At 51.3% G+C, this 13,177-nt stretch overlaps 1 protein-coding gene across 1 annotated transcript in view; it reads left to right on the top strand.

Moving 5' to 3' along the window:
• Positions 1 to 6,046: 6,046 nt before the first annotated feature.
• The window catches only part of OLFM2 (olfactomedin 2), a 69,854-nt gene continuing 62,723 nt past the window's right edge, over positions 6,047 to 13,177 (top strand). Inside the window, exon 1 of the mRNA XM_084885705.1 lies at positions 6,047 to 6,167. Within this exon, the coding sequence (XP_084741831.1) occupies positions 6,099 to 6,167 (69 nt within the window). The 5' untranslated portion in view covers positions 6,047 to 6,098. The remainder of the gene's footprint in view (positions 6,168 to 13,177) is intronic.

The following is a 13,177-nucleotide window of genomic DNA, read 5'->3' as shown; positions in this document are numbered from 1 at the left end:
GGGAAAGGGCAGAGGGTGGGGTGGGAAGGGGGCGGAAAAGGAACACTTGTAATAATATGAACAATAAAAATTTATTTAAAAAAAAAAAAAAAAAAAAGACAGAAAGCAGATTAGAAGGTACAGGATGGGGGAAAATGGGGAATTATCACTTAACAATTACGGGGTATCTAGGGAGGTGAGAAAGTCTGGAATAGTATTGATGATTGCACAACAATGCAGAAGTAATTAATACCACTGAGTTGTATACTAAAATATGATTAAAATGGCAAATTTTATGTTATATATATTTTACTACAACTTAAAAATTAAACACATAATATATCAAAAAGCATGGAACTACTTTAAAGGGTGAATGGTATGGTATGTGAATTATATCTCAAAAAAACTATTTATTTTTTATTTTATTATTATTTTTTATATATATATTTATTGATTTTTTACAGAGAGGAAGGGAGAGAGAGAGAGAGTTAGAAACATCAATGAGAGAGAGTCATCGATCAGCTGCCTCTTGCACACCCCCTACTGGGGATATGCCCGCAACCAAGGTATATGCCCTTGACCGGAATCGAACCCGGGACCCTTCAGTCCCCAAGCCGATGCTCTATCCATTGAGCCAAACCGGTTTCGGCTCAATAAAACTATTAAAAAAAAAACACAATGCATGATGACGGTTGCAATTTAGAGATTTGGAAGTCACCATCACTGTCATTTGCAACTGTCTCTCAGTAAAAGCTGGTGGCACTGGTGATGGGAGACAGTAACATTCTGTCAGGAAAACGCAGTCTCCACAATGTGTTTGCCACATGCCACTGCAACGCGGAAGAGAGATGACCTCCACCCATTTCTCCCACACACATCTCATGCTTCCACTTAAAAATTATTTATTTATTTATTTATTTATTGATTTCAGAGAGGAAGGGAGGGGAGGGATAGAAACATCAATGATGAGAGAGCACCATTGATCAGCTGCCTCCTGCACGCCCCCTACTGGGGATCAAGCCAGAAACCCCAGGGAATTGAACCACGACTTCCTGGTTGCTAGGATGACGCTCAACCCCTGACCATGCCAGCAGGGCTCATGCTTCCGCTTTATAGAACCTAATTGGCATGCAGAAGTGTAGCTGCAAGGAAGCCTGCAACACATAGCTTTTAGCTTTGTACCGTGTTTCCCCGAAAATAAGACATCCTTCGAAAATAAGACCTACTTACAGGTTTCCTTCTGAGTGAAATATAGGCATCTCCCCGAAAATAAGGCCCCCCTCGGCTAAACATGAGAGATTTGGTCCACTGATTCTGAAAGAAATGGAGTCACAAGAAATTCATCAGGAAATTCAGGAATTGGATTGTTATGATGATGTTCCAGAAGATGACATGATTGTCACTGAATAAATGAGTAAATTCTTGATACTGTAGGATTCAAAGTTTGTCTGGTTTGTGTTGACAACTACCATACTATATACAGGTAATACATTTCCTTTATTTTCATTTAACAATAAATGTGTACCGTATTCTTCTTCATGGAAAAATAAGACATCCCCTGAAAATAAGACCTAGCGCATTTTTTGGGAGCAAAAATTAATATAAGACACTGTCTTATTTTCGGGGAAACAGGGTAGTATAGAATTGCACATTACGAGGTTGGGGTGCCTCAACACTTGCCATCTCTTGGTTTTGCTTGCACAGCATTCTTTCCCTTTCGATGGTAAAACTCTCACGCCTGCTTCTATTCTCCACATCTGCCTTTATTCTCTATCCAGTATTGGATGAATGAAGCTGACTTCACTCTCTGGATTCAGGGAATTATTTGCAAGAGAGGTCTGGCCAAGCCATAGAATACATTGCTCCAAACCCAAGACTGGCTCAGGGCACATGACTTGGGATGGACCAATGAGAGTCATTATTTTGCAAGCTCGCTCTTTTTGCTGAAGTTGTGGTGGAGCTTGGAAGATGTTCCTGGGAGCCATCTTTTCCATTCCATTCTAAAATGGAATCCCTTGTGGAGAATATCAGAGATAAGAAATGAGAGAGACAAAATCCCGATGATATAACAGAACCCCTGGATCCAACTATGCTTGAATTCCATTACCCCCGAATTTTTTAATGTCAGCTAATGGATACCTTTTTTTTTTTTTTTTTTAATTTAAGATTGTTCAAGTCGCCGAGACCGGTTTGGCTCAATGGATAGAGTGTCGGCTTGGGGACTGAAGGGTCCCGGGTTCAATTCTGGTCAAGGGCATGTGCCTTGGTTGCGGGCATATCCCCGGTGGGGGGTGTGCAAGAGGCAGCTGATCGATGACTCTCTCTCATCAATGTTTCTAACTCTCCATCTCTCTCCCTTCCTCTCTGTACAAAATCAATAAAATATATTAAAAAAAAAAAAAGATTGTTCTAGTTGCCTTTCTACCACTTGCACCTAGAGGAGCCTGACTAATCCATAGAGAGGTATCAGCAAAAGCAAAGGCCAGTGTATACATGCACACTGTAGATTCATTCACTCATTAAATTCTTATTTTTTTAAAAATATTTTTTTATTGATTTCAGAGAGGAAGAGAAAGGGAGAGAGAGAATCACTGATTGGCTGCCTCTTGCATGCTCCCTACAGGGCATCAAGCTCGCAATCCGGGCATGTGCCCTTGACTGGAATCAAACCTGGGACTCTTCAGTCCACAGGCTCATGCTCTATCCACTGAGCCAAACTGGCTAGGGCCATTAAATCTTTCTGAATCACTTTTTTTTTTTCCTGGTCAGACCCTATGCAGGGTCTGGGAGAACAAAGGCCTTGATGATATCCTCCTCTGGTTGGACACTTGAAGAGTGAAAGATGAAACAGAGAGGGCCGGAGACCGGGATGCCAGGACACAGGCTTTATTGAAGAGAAGAGTACCACTGCCGGCTGCTTCCAGAGGGAGAAGCGGAAGAGAGCGAGGGCCGAGGGCCGGGATACAAGCACCTTTAAGGGGAGGATAGTGGACGGGACTTAGGGCACTCAGCACCGCTGATTGGTGGCTTCATGTAAGGCCTATGATTAGGGACCTAGGGACTTAGGAATCGGGGGCTTAGGGTATTTGGCAGGTGCTGATGGGTGGTTCAGTGCTCAGGAATGTCTGGCTGCAGGTGGGGTTTACGTCTGTCCATCAACTGGAGGAAGGGAGGATCTATCAAAGGGGTCACAGGGGAGTAGAGGCAATGACTGAATGACTGCTCAAACACCAATTAGGAAAAGCTATTAGCGAGGTGGTAAGAGTTAGTGGGGATCCAATGCCCCCAGCCTGGCCTCCTGGCTGTGGTGGAGAGCAGACTCTGCCCTGTGCCCGGCCCTGAGCCACCTGGTGGGTCCGTTCTGCTGCTTGAGGTCCTAGAGGAGCTGATCTCTCTTCAATGATAGGCAACAGTTCTGACCACCACACTGATCCCAGAGGAAGCTGGAAAACGTGCTCATTATAGCACTGACCATGATACTGACTTTTATTTTTAATTAAAAATATATTTTATTGATTTTTTTTTTTTTTTTTACAGAGAGGAAGGGAGGAGAGTTAGAAACATCGATCAGCTGCCTCCTGCATGCCCCCCTACTGGGGATGTGCCCACAATCAAGGTACATGCCCTTGACCTGGGACCCTCTATCCACTGAGCCAAACCGGTTAGGGCGATACTGACTTTTAAGTGGACAACAGCACAACCAGGACACTGAGTTATGACCTTGACCACAGTAGGACATGATCATAATTTTGACCATAACATGTCTAGGTAACTGTCCAACGCAAGGGCAGAACCTGACCAGGAGAGTGATTGCGACTCTGAGTACACTATAGCCAAGAAACTGATTACCACACTGACCACAACACAACCAGGAATGACCAGTGGAGACCACAATATTAACCACAATGCGGACTCCAGTAGAACCAGGATGCTGCCGGCAGCCCAGATCACAGTTCAACAGAACACTGACCTCAGCATGTCCAGGACACTGCGTTTGCCACTGACCATAACTGCGGTCACGACCACAGCACTGAATGTGTTGGCCAGCGTCCAGTCAGAGGAATAAAGCCCACCTCAGGTAGTTCAATAGCAAAAATGTAATAATATGTGGATTAAAACCGAGGCGTTAGTTAAACTTTAGGAGCAAATGGGAGGAGATGGATCGACTCTAGATTAGTAAGCTGCCATCAGCAAAGAGAGGAAGGAGGTGGCCGCCAGAGTCCAGGGACTGAGCCATGGTGGATTCTGTCCAGTGTGATTGAAAGCACAGAGGAGACACAACAGCCACTTCTAGAGACACCTCAAGAGGGGAGAGAGGGAAGACATATTCTGGCTTCCTTCTTCCCACTTGCCCGTCTCCCTCAGGCCTCCCTGGCTGAGCCTAGCCAGGTGCAACAGAGCCTGGGAAGTACAGTTTGTAGGGGCTCACCAGAACCTGGACCATCTCCCCGGATACAGAGAAATCAGGCGGGGAATATACCTAAGGGCATATTGACCAATGCCAATCACACAACACAGGCCATAGCTTGACCATGACAATGAACATCTCAGTGACCAGAGCCCAAGAAGGACATTGTTCACAGTCTTGAAGCACAGCACTACCAAGGCTGTAGGAAAGGGACAGCAGGGCCCTTCCGCACCAGTGTTGACCGCAGCCCGCTCTTGGTCAGGAGCTTGAGAGTTAGACCACCCAACATCCCTCTCCCATCCCATGCCTACTGCAGGCGTGGCCTGAGGAGTCAGCAAAGGACCAGCTCTGATTGGGAAAGAGGAGGTGAAGGGTTGGGTGAGAGGCTTTTTCCAGGCTCAGCTTCTGTTTGGTGTCCCTTCGTCCCTTAGCCAGAGTCATGAGCCTCAAGCTTCTTTTTGTTCAGCCCCCTGGGGACTGAGCTCTGGCGAGGTGCTCACAAATGTCTCTCGGCCATTCCAGGGAGAAGCGGGTCTTCTGAGAGAAGGAAGGCTCATTGCCTCAGGTCACATGGCCGAGAAGCGGCAGAACAGGGTTGAACCCAGGTTCTGCTGGACACCAAGCCCTTCCTCCTTGCGTTGACAAAACCACCCATGATGTGTTTATCTGCCGGGCACACAGTAGGGTTGATAAAATGCCAGGCCTACCCCATATTATGGTTGATTCTTCTACAACCTGACTTGCTTGCTGCCCCCTAAAAAAAAGCCATTGAGGGGCTATGGAGAGGGAAGTTGCCTGGGGAGACCCCACAGGTGGGAAGAGGCAGAGAAAGGCTGGAGGCAGGACTAAGATGTCCTTCATATGCAAATAATTTTCCCAGAGGCATCCTTCATATTTTGATTCTCTCAATATTCTCTCACCTCTTGAGCCTTTGACACTGGGAGTAAGAGACTGCCCCCGGTGTGCAGGGGCCCGGCGATTTTGAGTGGCAGGGCCCTGGGGAATGGGACTTGGGGTGAGGAGAGGGAAAACAGGTGCCCGCTTTGGGCGCCAGGCCCACCCTGCTGGTCATCCCCACCGGCCTCTGGTCCGCCTCGGGCGGCCTGCTTTTGCTTCTCACTCCCAGTCTGCAATCTACTACACCCCTCCCCCATGTCCACTGTCACAGGCCTTGACTCAGTTTCCCTCTTGATTCTGGAGTTCTTTAAGGGGTGGGGGGGAGCCTCTCAAGTTCTCGGCTTTGCAATCAGGCCTTCCTCCTATTCCCCCCGCCTCTTGGCCCCCCTCTCCTGTCCCCATTTCCAACGCGGGAAAGGTCCAGGGAGGTGAAATCCACAAACACGTGATGGAGCCCCTCCCCCATCTCCGTGACCCGCCTGCATGATGGCCTGGGGGGCGGGGGAGGTGGGCTGCGGGGTTTTGTCTCGAGCTGCGGTCCCCAGAGCGGGCTCCCCCACATTCCGGTCCCCATCCCCCCCGGACCCCCTGGGCCGGCGCCCAAAGACCGGCTGGGGGCGGGGCTGGGGGGCGGAGCCCGCAACAAAGACCCGGCGAGCGAGGGGGCCGGGGCCGGGGGCGGGGCCGGATCCCAGCCGCCGGGGAGGCGGGGGAGGCGGCAGCCGAGGGTCGCCCGGCCGGGCGGGCGGGGTCGCGCCTGGTCCCCGTGCGGAGGCGCCGCGAGGGCGGGTGGGGGACCGGGCGGGGGGCGGTCATGTGGCCGCTCACGGTGCCGCCGCCGCCGCTGCTGCTGCTGCTGCTGTGCCCAGGCCTCGCCGGACAGGTAGGGGCCCGGCAGGCAGGTGCGGGCGCGGGGGGCTCCGGGAGCGGAGGGCGGCTCCGGGGGTCCCCGCAGAAACGGGGTTCGGGGCTCCCCGAGGCCCCCGGGGCTGCGAGGGGCGGAGGTTGCCGCGGGGGAGGGGCTGGGCGGTGCACTCTGGCCTCAGGGGACAGAAGTCGGGCTTCCGATCCAGCCCTGAGCTGGGGGGGTGTGGGGGACGGGCTGACCCCAGCTTCGAGGGTTTCGACTCCTGGGTGACCCGGAGCCCACCACGCCCGCCATCTCGCTGGAGCTGATGGGGAGCGGAGGGGGGGGACTTCAGGGGGATTTGGGGTGTCGCTTACCCTTCACTCCCCCATCGTGGCTGGAGGGGCCCAGATTCCGAAGCCCCCCACTCTTCGCCTGCATCCCCCTCCCTCCCCAGGTGGAGAAGGGGGCGGGGCTCACGTGTGAGTGACGGACGGGGACATGTGTGAGGCGCCCGTGGGTGCTGGTGAACGTGTGCCTTTGTGTCATGGCTGGATGCGACTGGGAGTTCGCGTGGCTGAGCTGGTGTGGGTCCAGCTGTGCGTGAGCTGGGTGTGATCAGGGAGGCTGCTTGCGCTCGAGCAAGAGGCTGGTGTGACCCTGAGGGGCTGCGAGGCTGTGACGGGGGTTGGGTGTCTGAGGGGTGATGTGACAGCCAGGGAGGACCTCCTCCTGGCCGGATCTGGGCAGCTGTGCGGAGCGTCAGGGACTGAGTGTGACAGCGTCCACCTGCCGGGGTGCCTGCCCTACAGGAGGCCCGTGGCCAGGTGTCGCTGTGTGAGGGCTCTGGGGTGACAGAGCGCCGTTTGGTGCCTGTGAGTAGATCGCCTAAGAGGGGGTGTGGAGGAGCATGCTCAGTACCTAGCTGTGTGTGCAATGTGCGCACCCAGGCGTGTGCATGTGCGTGTGTGTGTGTGTGTGTGTGTGTGCGCGTGTATGTGTGGTGGTGGTGCCTCGAACACTGCATTTGTGCTTTCACGGAAGCAGGTCTCCCTCTCCATGTTGCCCCATCTCTCTGGCAGGCTTGGAGGATCTTGCAAAGAAGTGGGGGTCCAGGCTTTGTTCAGCTGTTGGGAAACCTCTCTCCTCCTCCATCTTGGGGGCGGGAGCACCCTCGGGCTCGCAGATCTGTAGGGACTCAGAGGGAAGCTGGAACTGGGGTGGAGGGAAAGAACTGAAGTCACAGCGAACGTTTATTAAGTGCTTGTTCTGTCCTGGGCACCGTTTCAAGCACAAGCATGAATGAAGTCATTGAGTCCTCCCGGCCCTCCACTGGTGGATGCTATTGTTACCCTCACTTAACAGACGGAGAAACTGAGGCACAGAGAGATTGAGTCACTTGCTCAAACTCAGGACACTTGGGAGTGGCAGAGCGAGAATTTCTCAGAGGCTGTGTGGTTTTGGGGTGCACATGTTTACCCTCCTGTTTACCCACACTCCGTGGTGTGGACAGCACTGGTGTAGACACGAGGAGGGTAGAAGCCCCAAGGAAACCAGCCCTCGCACCTTCTCTTTCCTGGTCAAGGGAAGAAAGGAATCAGACCCTTGTACCCCGATCCTATCTACAGTCTGACTTCTGAGTGTTCGAGGTCAGACTCTAGACAGGATTTTCAAGGAGAGGCTGTGGGGTCCCCTTCCTCAAGGACTCCTCTGTCTTCCCATCTTTGGACCCACACACTGAGCGGGATGGGAAGCATGCTCAGTACCTAGCATCAGGCTGCACATAGTAGGTGCTCATTTGATACCCCGGATGTGAACCAGAGAAAAAGTAAAGAGAGTAAACTGGAAAAGAGACAAGAGATCAAAAGAGGCTTTTATACTTTAGAGTTTGCTGGGGGGAAAAATGAACCAGGAGTGAAGCTGAATTTGATTCCCAAGAAGTATCCTTGCAACCACCTCCTGGGTGCGTACCCCATCCTCCCGCCCCTGCTAGCCTCCAGGAACTCTAGTTTTCCTGACTTCCAGCCCATTGGCCAGGGGAGCGGGAGAGTGTATAAATCTTACAGACCCAGGCGGGGAGGGTGCGGCTTGGGGGCGGGCTAACATAGGTTTCCTGGGGTGCACGGCTAACCTGGGGCGGTGGAGGCGGGGCTACACGGCGTGTGGGCGGGGCTAAACTGGGGTAATCCGTTGGGGCGGGGCTAGTGAGGTCCAAGCATTGGCTGCAGTTCCTGCAGGCAGTCACCTCTGACAATACCGTGTCCTAAGCCTCCCTGAGCCCCAAGCTTGCCCACCAGCCTGACGCCCCAGGGCGGGGAAAGACGGATGCTCTGTCCCCCTCTCCGCCCCCTCCATCGCTTCCCAGAGCTCCCTCTTCGGTCCCTGCTGGGCCCTGGGCGCCACCAAGGGGTCCGTTCCAGGAAGCATTCCTTCGTCCATTCTGTCAGCTGACATGATTAAGCACTGGGATGCAGCCATGAACCAAGTAATCAAATCCTTGCTCTCCTGGAGCCGATCTTGTGCGGGAGAGACAGGCAAGAGTGGAATAAACACACAGCACAATGCCAAAGCATAATGTACACTACAAGGCAGGTGTCATAAAGAAGCAGGGGGAGGGAATTAAAGAGCGGTGGTGGTGGGGTGGGGGCTGTTGTAGCAGAATGGTCAGGGGCAGTGTCTCTAAGGAGCTGGTATCTAAGGCCACACACAAAAGAGGCGAGAGAGGGAGCCTTCTGGTACCCAGAGGAAGAGCATTCGAGGCAGGGAAAGCAAGTGCAAAGGTCCTGAGGTGGAAGCAACTTTGGTGAGCTTGAGAAGCAGCGAGAAGGCTGTTGTGGCTGGAGAAGAGCGAGCCAAAGGGAAGTCGTGGGGAGAGCAGGAGGGTGCAGGCCACACGGGAACTGTGAGCTGTAGCCAGGAGTTTGGATTTGACTTTGAGAACGGGGGAGGTGCACCTGTCAGAGGAGTCGTCCGTCCTTCCAGGGTCTGTCTGGGGTGTTCTAGGCGTGGCCCATGAGCGCCGTGGAGCTACCAGAGAGCTTTCCCCCTTCCTGAGCACTAGATCCTCCCTGAGATCTAGCGGCATCTTCGGCACTATCTGGGTTTGGGTCCCCTCTGTTCTGGGGTCCCCATGGGATAGGACAGGAGCAGTAGTTCCGTTTGTGTTGCATGCCTCAGGCCATTCCCTCTGCCTGGGACACCGCTCCCCCAAATTTGTAGCTACTTGATCCCCTCTCTTTCCTTTTGCTTAAATGGCACCTCCTCCAAGAGGCCCACCTGGAACATCCGCTGTCATTCTCTGATGTGTTTTTCTTCATCGCCTTCATCACTATCTGTACACGATTTGTTTATTCATTCATAGGTGCTCAACACATGTCTGTTGGGTGCATGAATGGATGGACGAATTGCCCTCCTCCTCACAGAACCTTTTCTTTCTCAAACTGTGGGACTGCTGTGGCCCCCCCCTCCCCCGCCCCGAAAGTCGGGGAGACACTGCCCTTGGACCGTCCCATCCCCATTCATCGTCAACCACTCTCCTGGGTAGGAAGCATCAGGAAAAAATCCTCTTCCCTGCGCCTAAAATTCCCCATGGCCGGGCGCCGTTATGTGGAGTTAAGACACGGTTTTAGTAGGCCCCTGAGGAAGATGTAAATGTCCCAGGTGGAGGGAAGTAAAAGGAAATCTTAAGGACTCGCCATTAATAAATGAATTGGATATTTTCTTCCTACGGAGGATCGGGGTTGGTACTGGGTGACACCTAGTGGTGGAATGAGGTCTGTGCAGAGACTGTGTGTCTGTGTGTGTGTGTGTGTGTGTGTGTGTGTGTGTGTGTGTGTGTGACTATGGCAAAGCTGTGCTGGCTGATGTCCCTGTGTGTGTCACGGCCCCGTCCAGGGTGAAGCGCTCGCCGCTGGTGCAAAGTTGAAGGGGTGCCCCAAAGCACCAAAACCAAGATAAATAACAAATTAATGCAGTATCTTTTTAAAAAAAAATAATTAAAAAATATATTTTATTGTATTTTTACAGAGAGGAAGAGAGAGGGATAGAGAGTTAGAAACATTGATGAGAAAGAGAAACATCGATCAGCTGCCTCTTGCATACCCCCTACTGGGGATGTGCCCGCAACCAAGGTACATGCCCTTCACCGGGAATCCAACCCAGGACCCTTCAGTCCACAGGCCAACGCTCTATCCACTGAGCCAAACCGGTTTTGGAAATGAAATATCTTAAGAAGATAAAAATTCATTAAAAAAAACTGCAATAAACAAACTTTAAAGACAGAATCCAACTCTCACATCACTTGCCTCACCATAACCCTGGCTCTAAGGGAGTGTGTCTGTAGTGCCTATGGGTGTGTGTTTAGGGGTTGTGCACTTGGCATTGGCCAAGCTGGGCACAGAGACGTGCGTGCCATAATCATGCCTGTGGGGGTGTACACCCATGACTCTGTGTCCTTATGTGTTGACCCTGTGGGCGTGGGCGTGTTTCTCATGAGCCCAGCAGCTGGTGCAGGCAGTGACTTTGTGTCCCCGGAATTCACTGCCAGCGCTCGGAGACATCTTTCATTGCTGCTTTCCTTTAGTCATGCCTTTGTGTGCTCACTTAGGAAGCATTCACTGGGAGCCTTCTGTGTGTCGAACCTTAAACCAGACACCAAAGGCTGGGCAGCAGTTGGAGCTGTCGAGGGGTGGGATGGAAGACTTAACTTGTGTGATGTTGGGTCTGGCTGTGCTGGGGAGAAGGGAGTTGTGACAGAAGCAGGAGACTTTGTTCCCACTGTTCGGGAGCTCTTGTCTGAGAACATCAACGTGCCTTCACACCCAGAGTGGAAGCCTGATCTGTGTTATACTCATCCACCCAGAGCTCAGCGGCGAAGCAAGGAGAAAGCAGATGGAGCAGAGAGCAGGCAGAATACACTCTACCAGTGGCTGTCTCCTCTTCCTTTGCACATAGTCCTAACTGTCCTGGGAAAGGAAGACAGGGAGCCACAGTGTGGGAGACAGAAACCAAAAGGCCAAGTCTGCTGAGGCCACTGAATGATATGGCAAACAGCCCCTGACCTTTTAGGCCCTGAGAGAGTTGCGAGTATTCACAAGAAAAAAGCACGATACATATATATATATATATATATATATATATATATATATATACACACACTGAGTGGCCAGATTACTATGACCACCCCATCAGTACTTTGTTGGGCCACCTTTGCCTTCAGTACCGCGGCGATTCTTCTTGGCATTGACTCCCCGAGGTGTTGAAAGGTGATGGGAGGACTCTGACACCATGCCTGATGGATAGCACTGTCCAGTTCTCTGAGATTTGATGGCTGTGGAACCAGCTGCCTGATGGCTCTCTTAACTTCGTCCCACAAATGCTCAATTGCATTGAGATCTGGTGGTTGTGGGGGCCACCTAAGCAAGGGAAAGTCTCCCTCGTGTTCTTGTAACCACTCCTGCACAATGCGAGCACCATGGCATGGCGCATTGTCTTGTTGGAAGACACCATCTCCATTGGGATACGCCATCAACATGCTAGGATAAAGTTGATCAGCATCGATACTTAGGTATGTTGTGCTATTCAGACGTTCCACATAATTTATGGGATCAAATAATGCCAGGAAAACATGCCCCACACCATAACACTGCTCCCATCAGCAGTGTTTTGAAGGGTTGTACTCATGCATGTGGGGTGCAAGCTTTCATGCTGTTTCTGCAAAATTCTCACTCTGCCATCTGCATGATGCAACTGGAAACGTAATTCATTGGACCACATGACTTTTTTCCTATGCTTGACTGTCCAATCCTTGTGTTCCTGTGCAAATTGGAGACGTGTTATCTTGGTAACTGCAGACAGCAAAGGTGTTCGAACAGGCTTCCATATCCCATATGATGGCAGTGTTTGGCTAATTTGTCAGGTGGTCATAATAATCTGGCCACTCAGGATACATCATCATTCCCATGTGAAAGACAGCAAGTGAGGCACTGGGGCTGTGGAGGGCTGTGACGCAGCTGGCTGTGGAGGGGTTCTCGAGGCCACTTGGGGAGCAGGCAGCAGGCACAGGGTACAGTGTGTAAAATGTCAAGAGTCAGGCAGGCTTCCTGGAGGAGATGGCATATGAGTGGGGCCTGGAAGGATGACTGAGTGAAGATTGGAGGGTGGACATTCCATGCAGAAGAAGGTTGTTGGCCAACCTAGCGATGCATACAGCGCCCGGTGGGTTCTGGAAATAGGAATCAGGTGGAGTGGGAAAGGAGGTGAACTGGGAGAGGTAGGTTGTAATCTGGCTGTAAGGATCTTGTGGGCTGGTTAAGTGTTTATTTTTAAAATATATTTTTATTGATTTTTTACAGAGAGGAGAGAAAGGGATAGAGAGTTAGAAACATCGATGAGAGAGAATCATCGATCAGCTGCCTCTTGCACACCTCCTACTGGGGATGTGCCCACAACCAAGGTACATGCCCCTGTCCGGAATTGAACCAGGACCTTTCAGTCCTCAGGCCAGTGCTCTATCCACTGAGCCAAACTGGTTTCAGCTGGTTAAGTATTTTACAATTTATTGAGCTGACAGTATGAGGCCATGGAATGGAAGGTGTGTGCATGTCACTGTGTGTGTTTCAATAGAAGGTCTTTAAAAAAATCAACAAAATACATATAAAATTCATATTCTTATCCATTTTAAGTGTACAATTCAGTTGTATTAAGTACATTCATGTTTTTATTGATAATATATATATCAATAAAGGGAGGAAGGGAGAGAGAGAGAGAGAGAGGTAGATAAGAGAGAATCATTGATTGGCTGCTCCGGCATGTCCCCTACTGGGGATTGAGCCCATAACCCAAACATGTGCCCTTGACCAGAATCGAACCTGGGACCCTCCAGTCTGCAGGCCAACGCTCTATTCACTGAGCCAAATCAGCCAGGGCAGTACATTCGTGTTTTTGTGCAACCATTACTTACCACCATCCATCTCCAGCACTCTTTTCATCTTCCTGAACTGAAAGTTTGTCCCCAATAAACAATAACTCCCCATCTCTCTCCTCCA

Source organism: Pipistrellus hanaki, assembly GCF_964339955.1.
Source record: "Pipistrellus hanaki genome assembly, chromosome: 5".
In the NCBI taxonomy this organism is placed as follows: domain Eukaryota; kingdom Metazoa; phylum Chordata; class Mammalia; order Chiroptera; family Vespertilionidae; genus Pipistrellus; species Pipistrellus hanaki.
The sequence above is the reverse complement of the archived record's forward strand: the minus strand, read 5'-3'. Positions and strand labels throughout refer to the sequence as shown.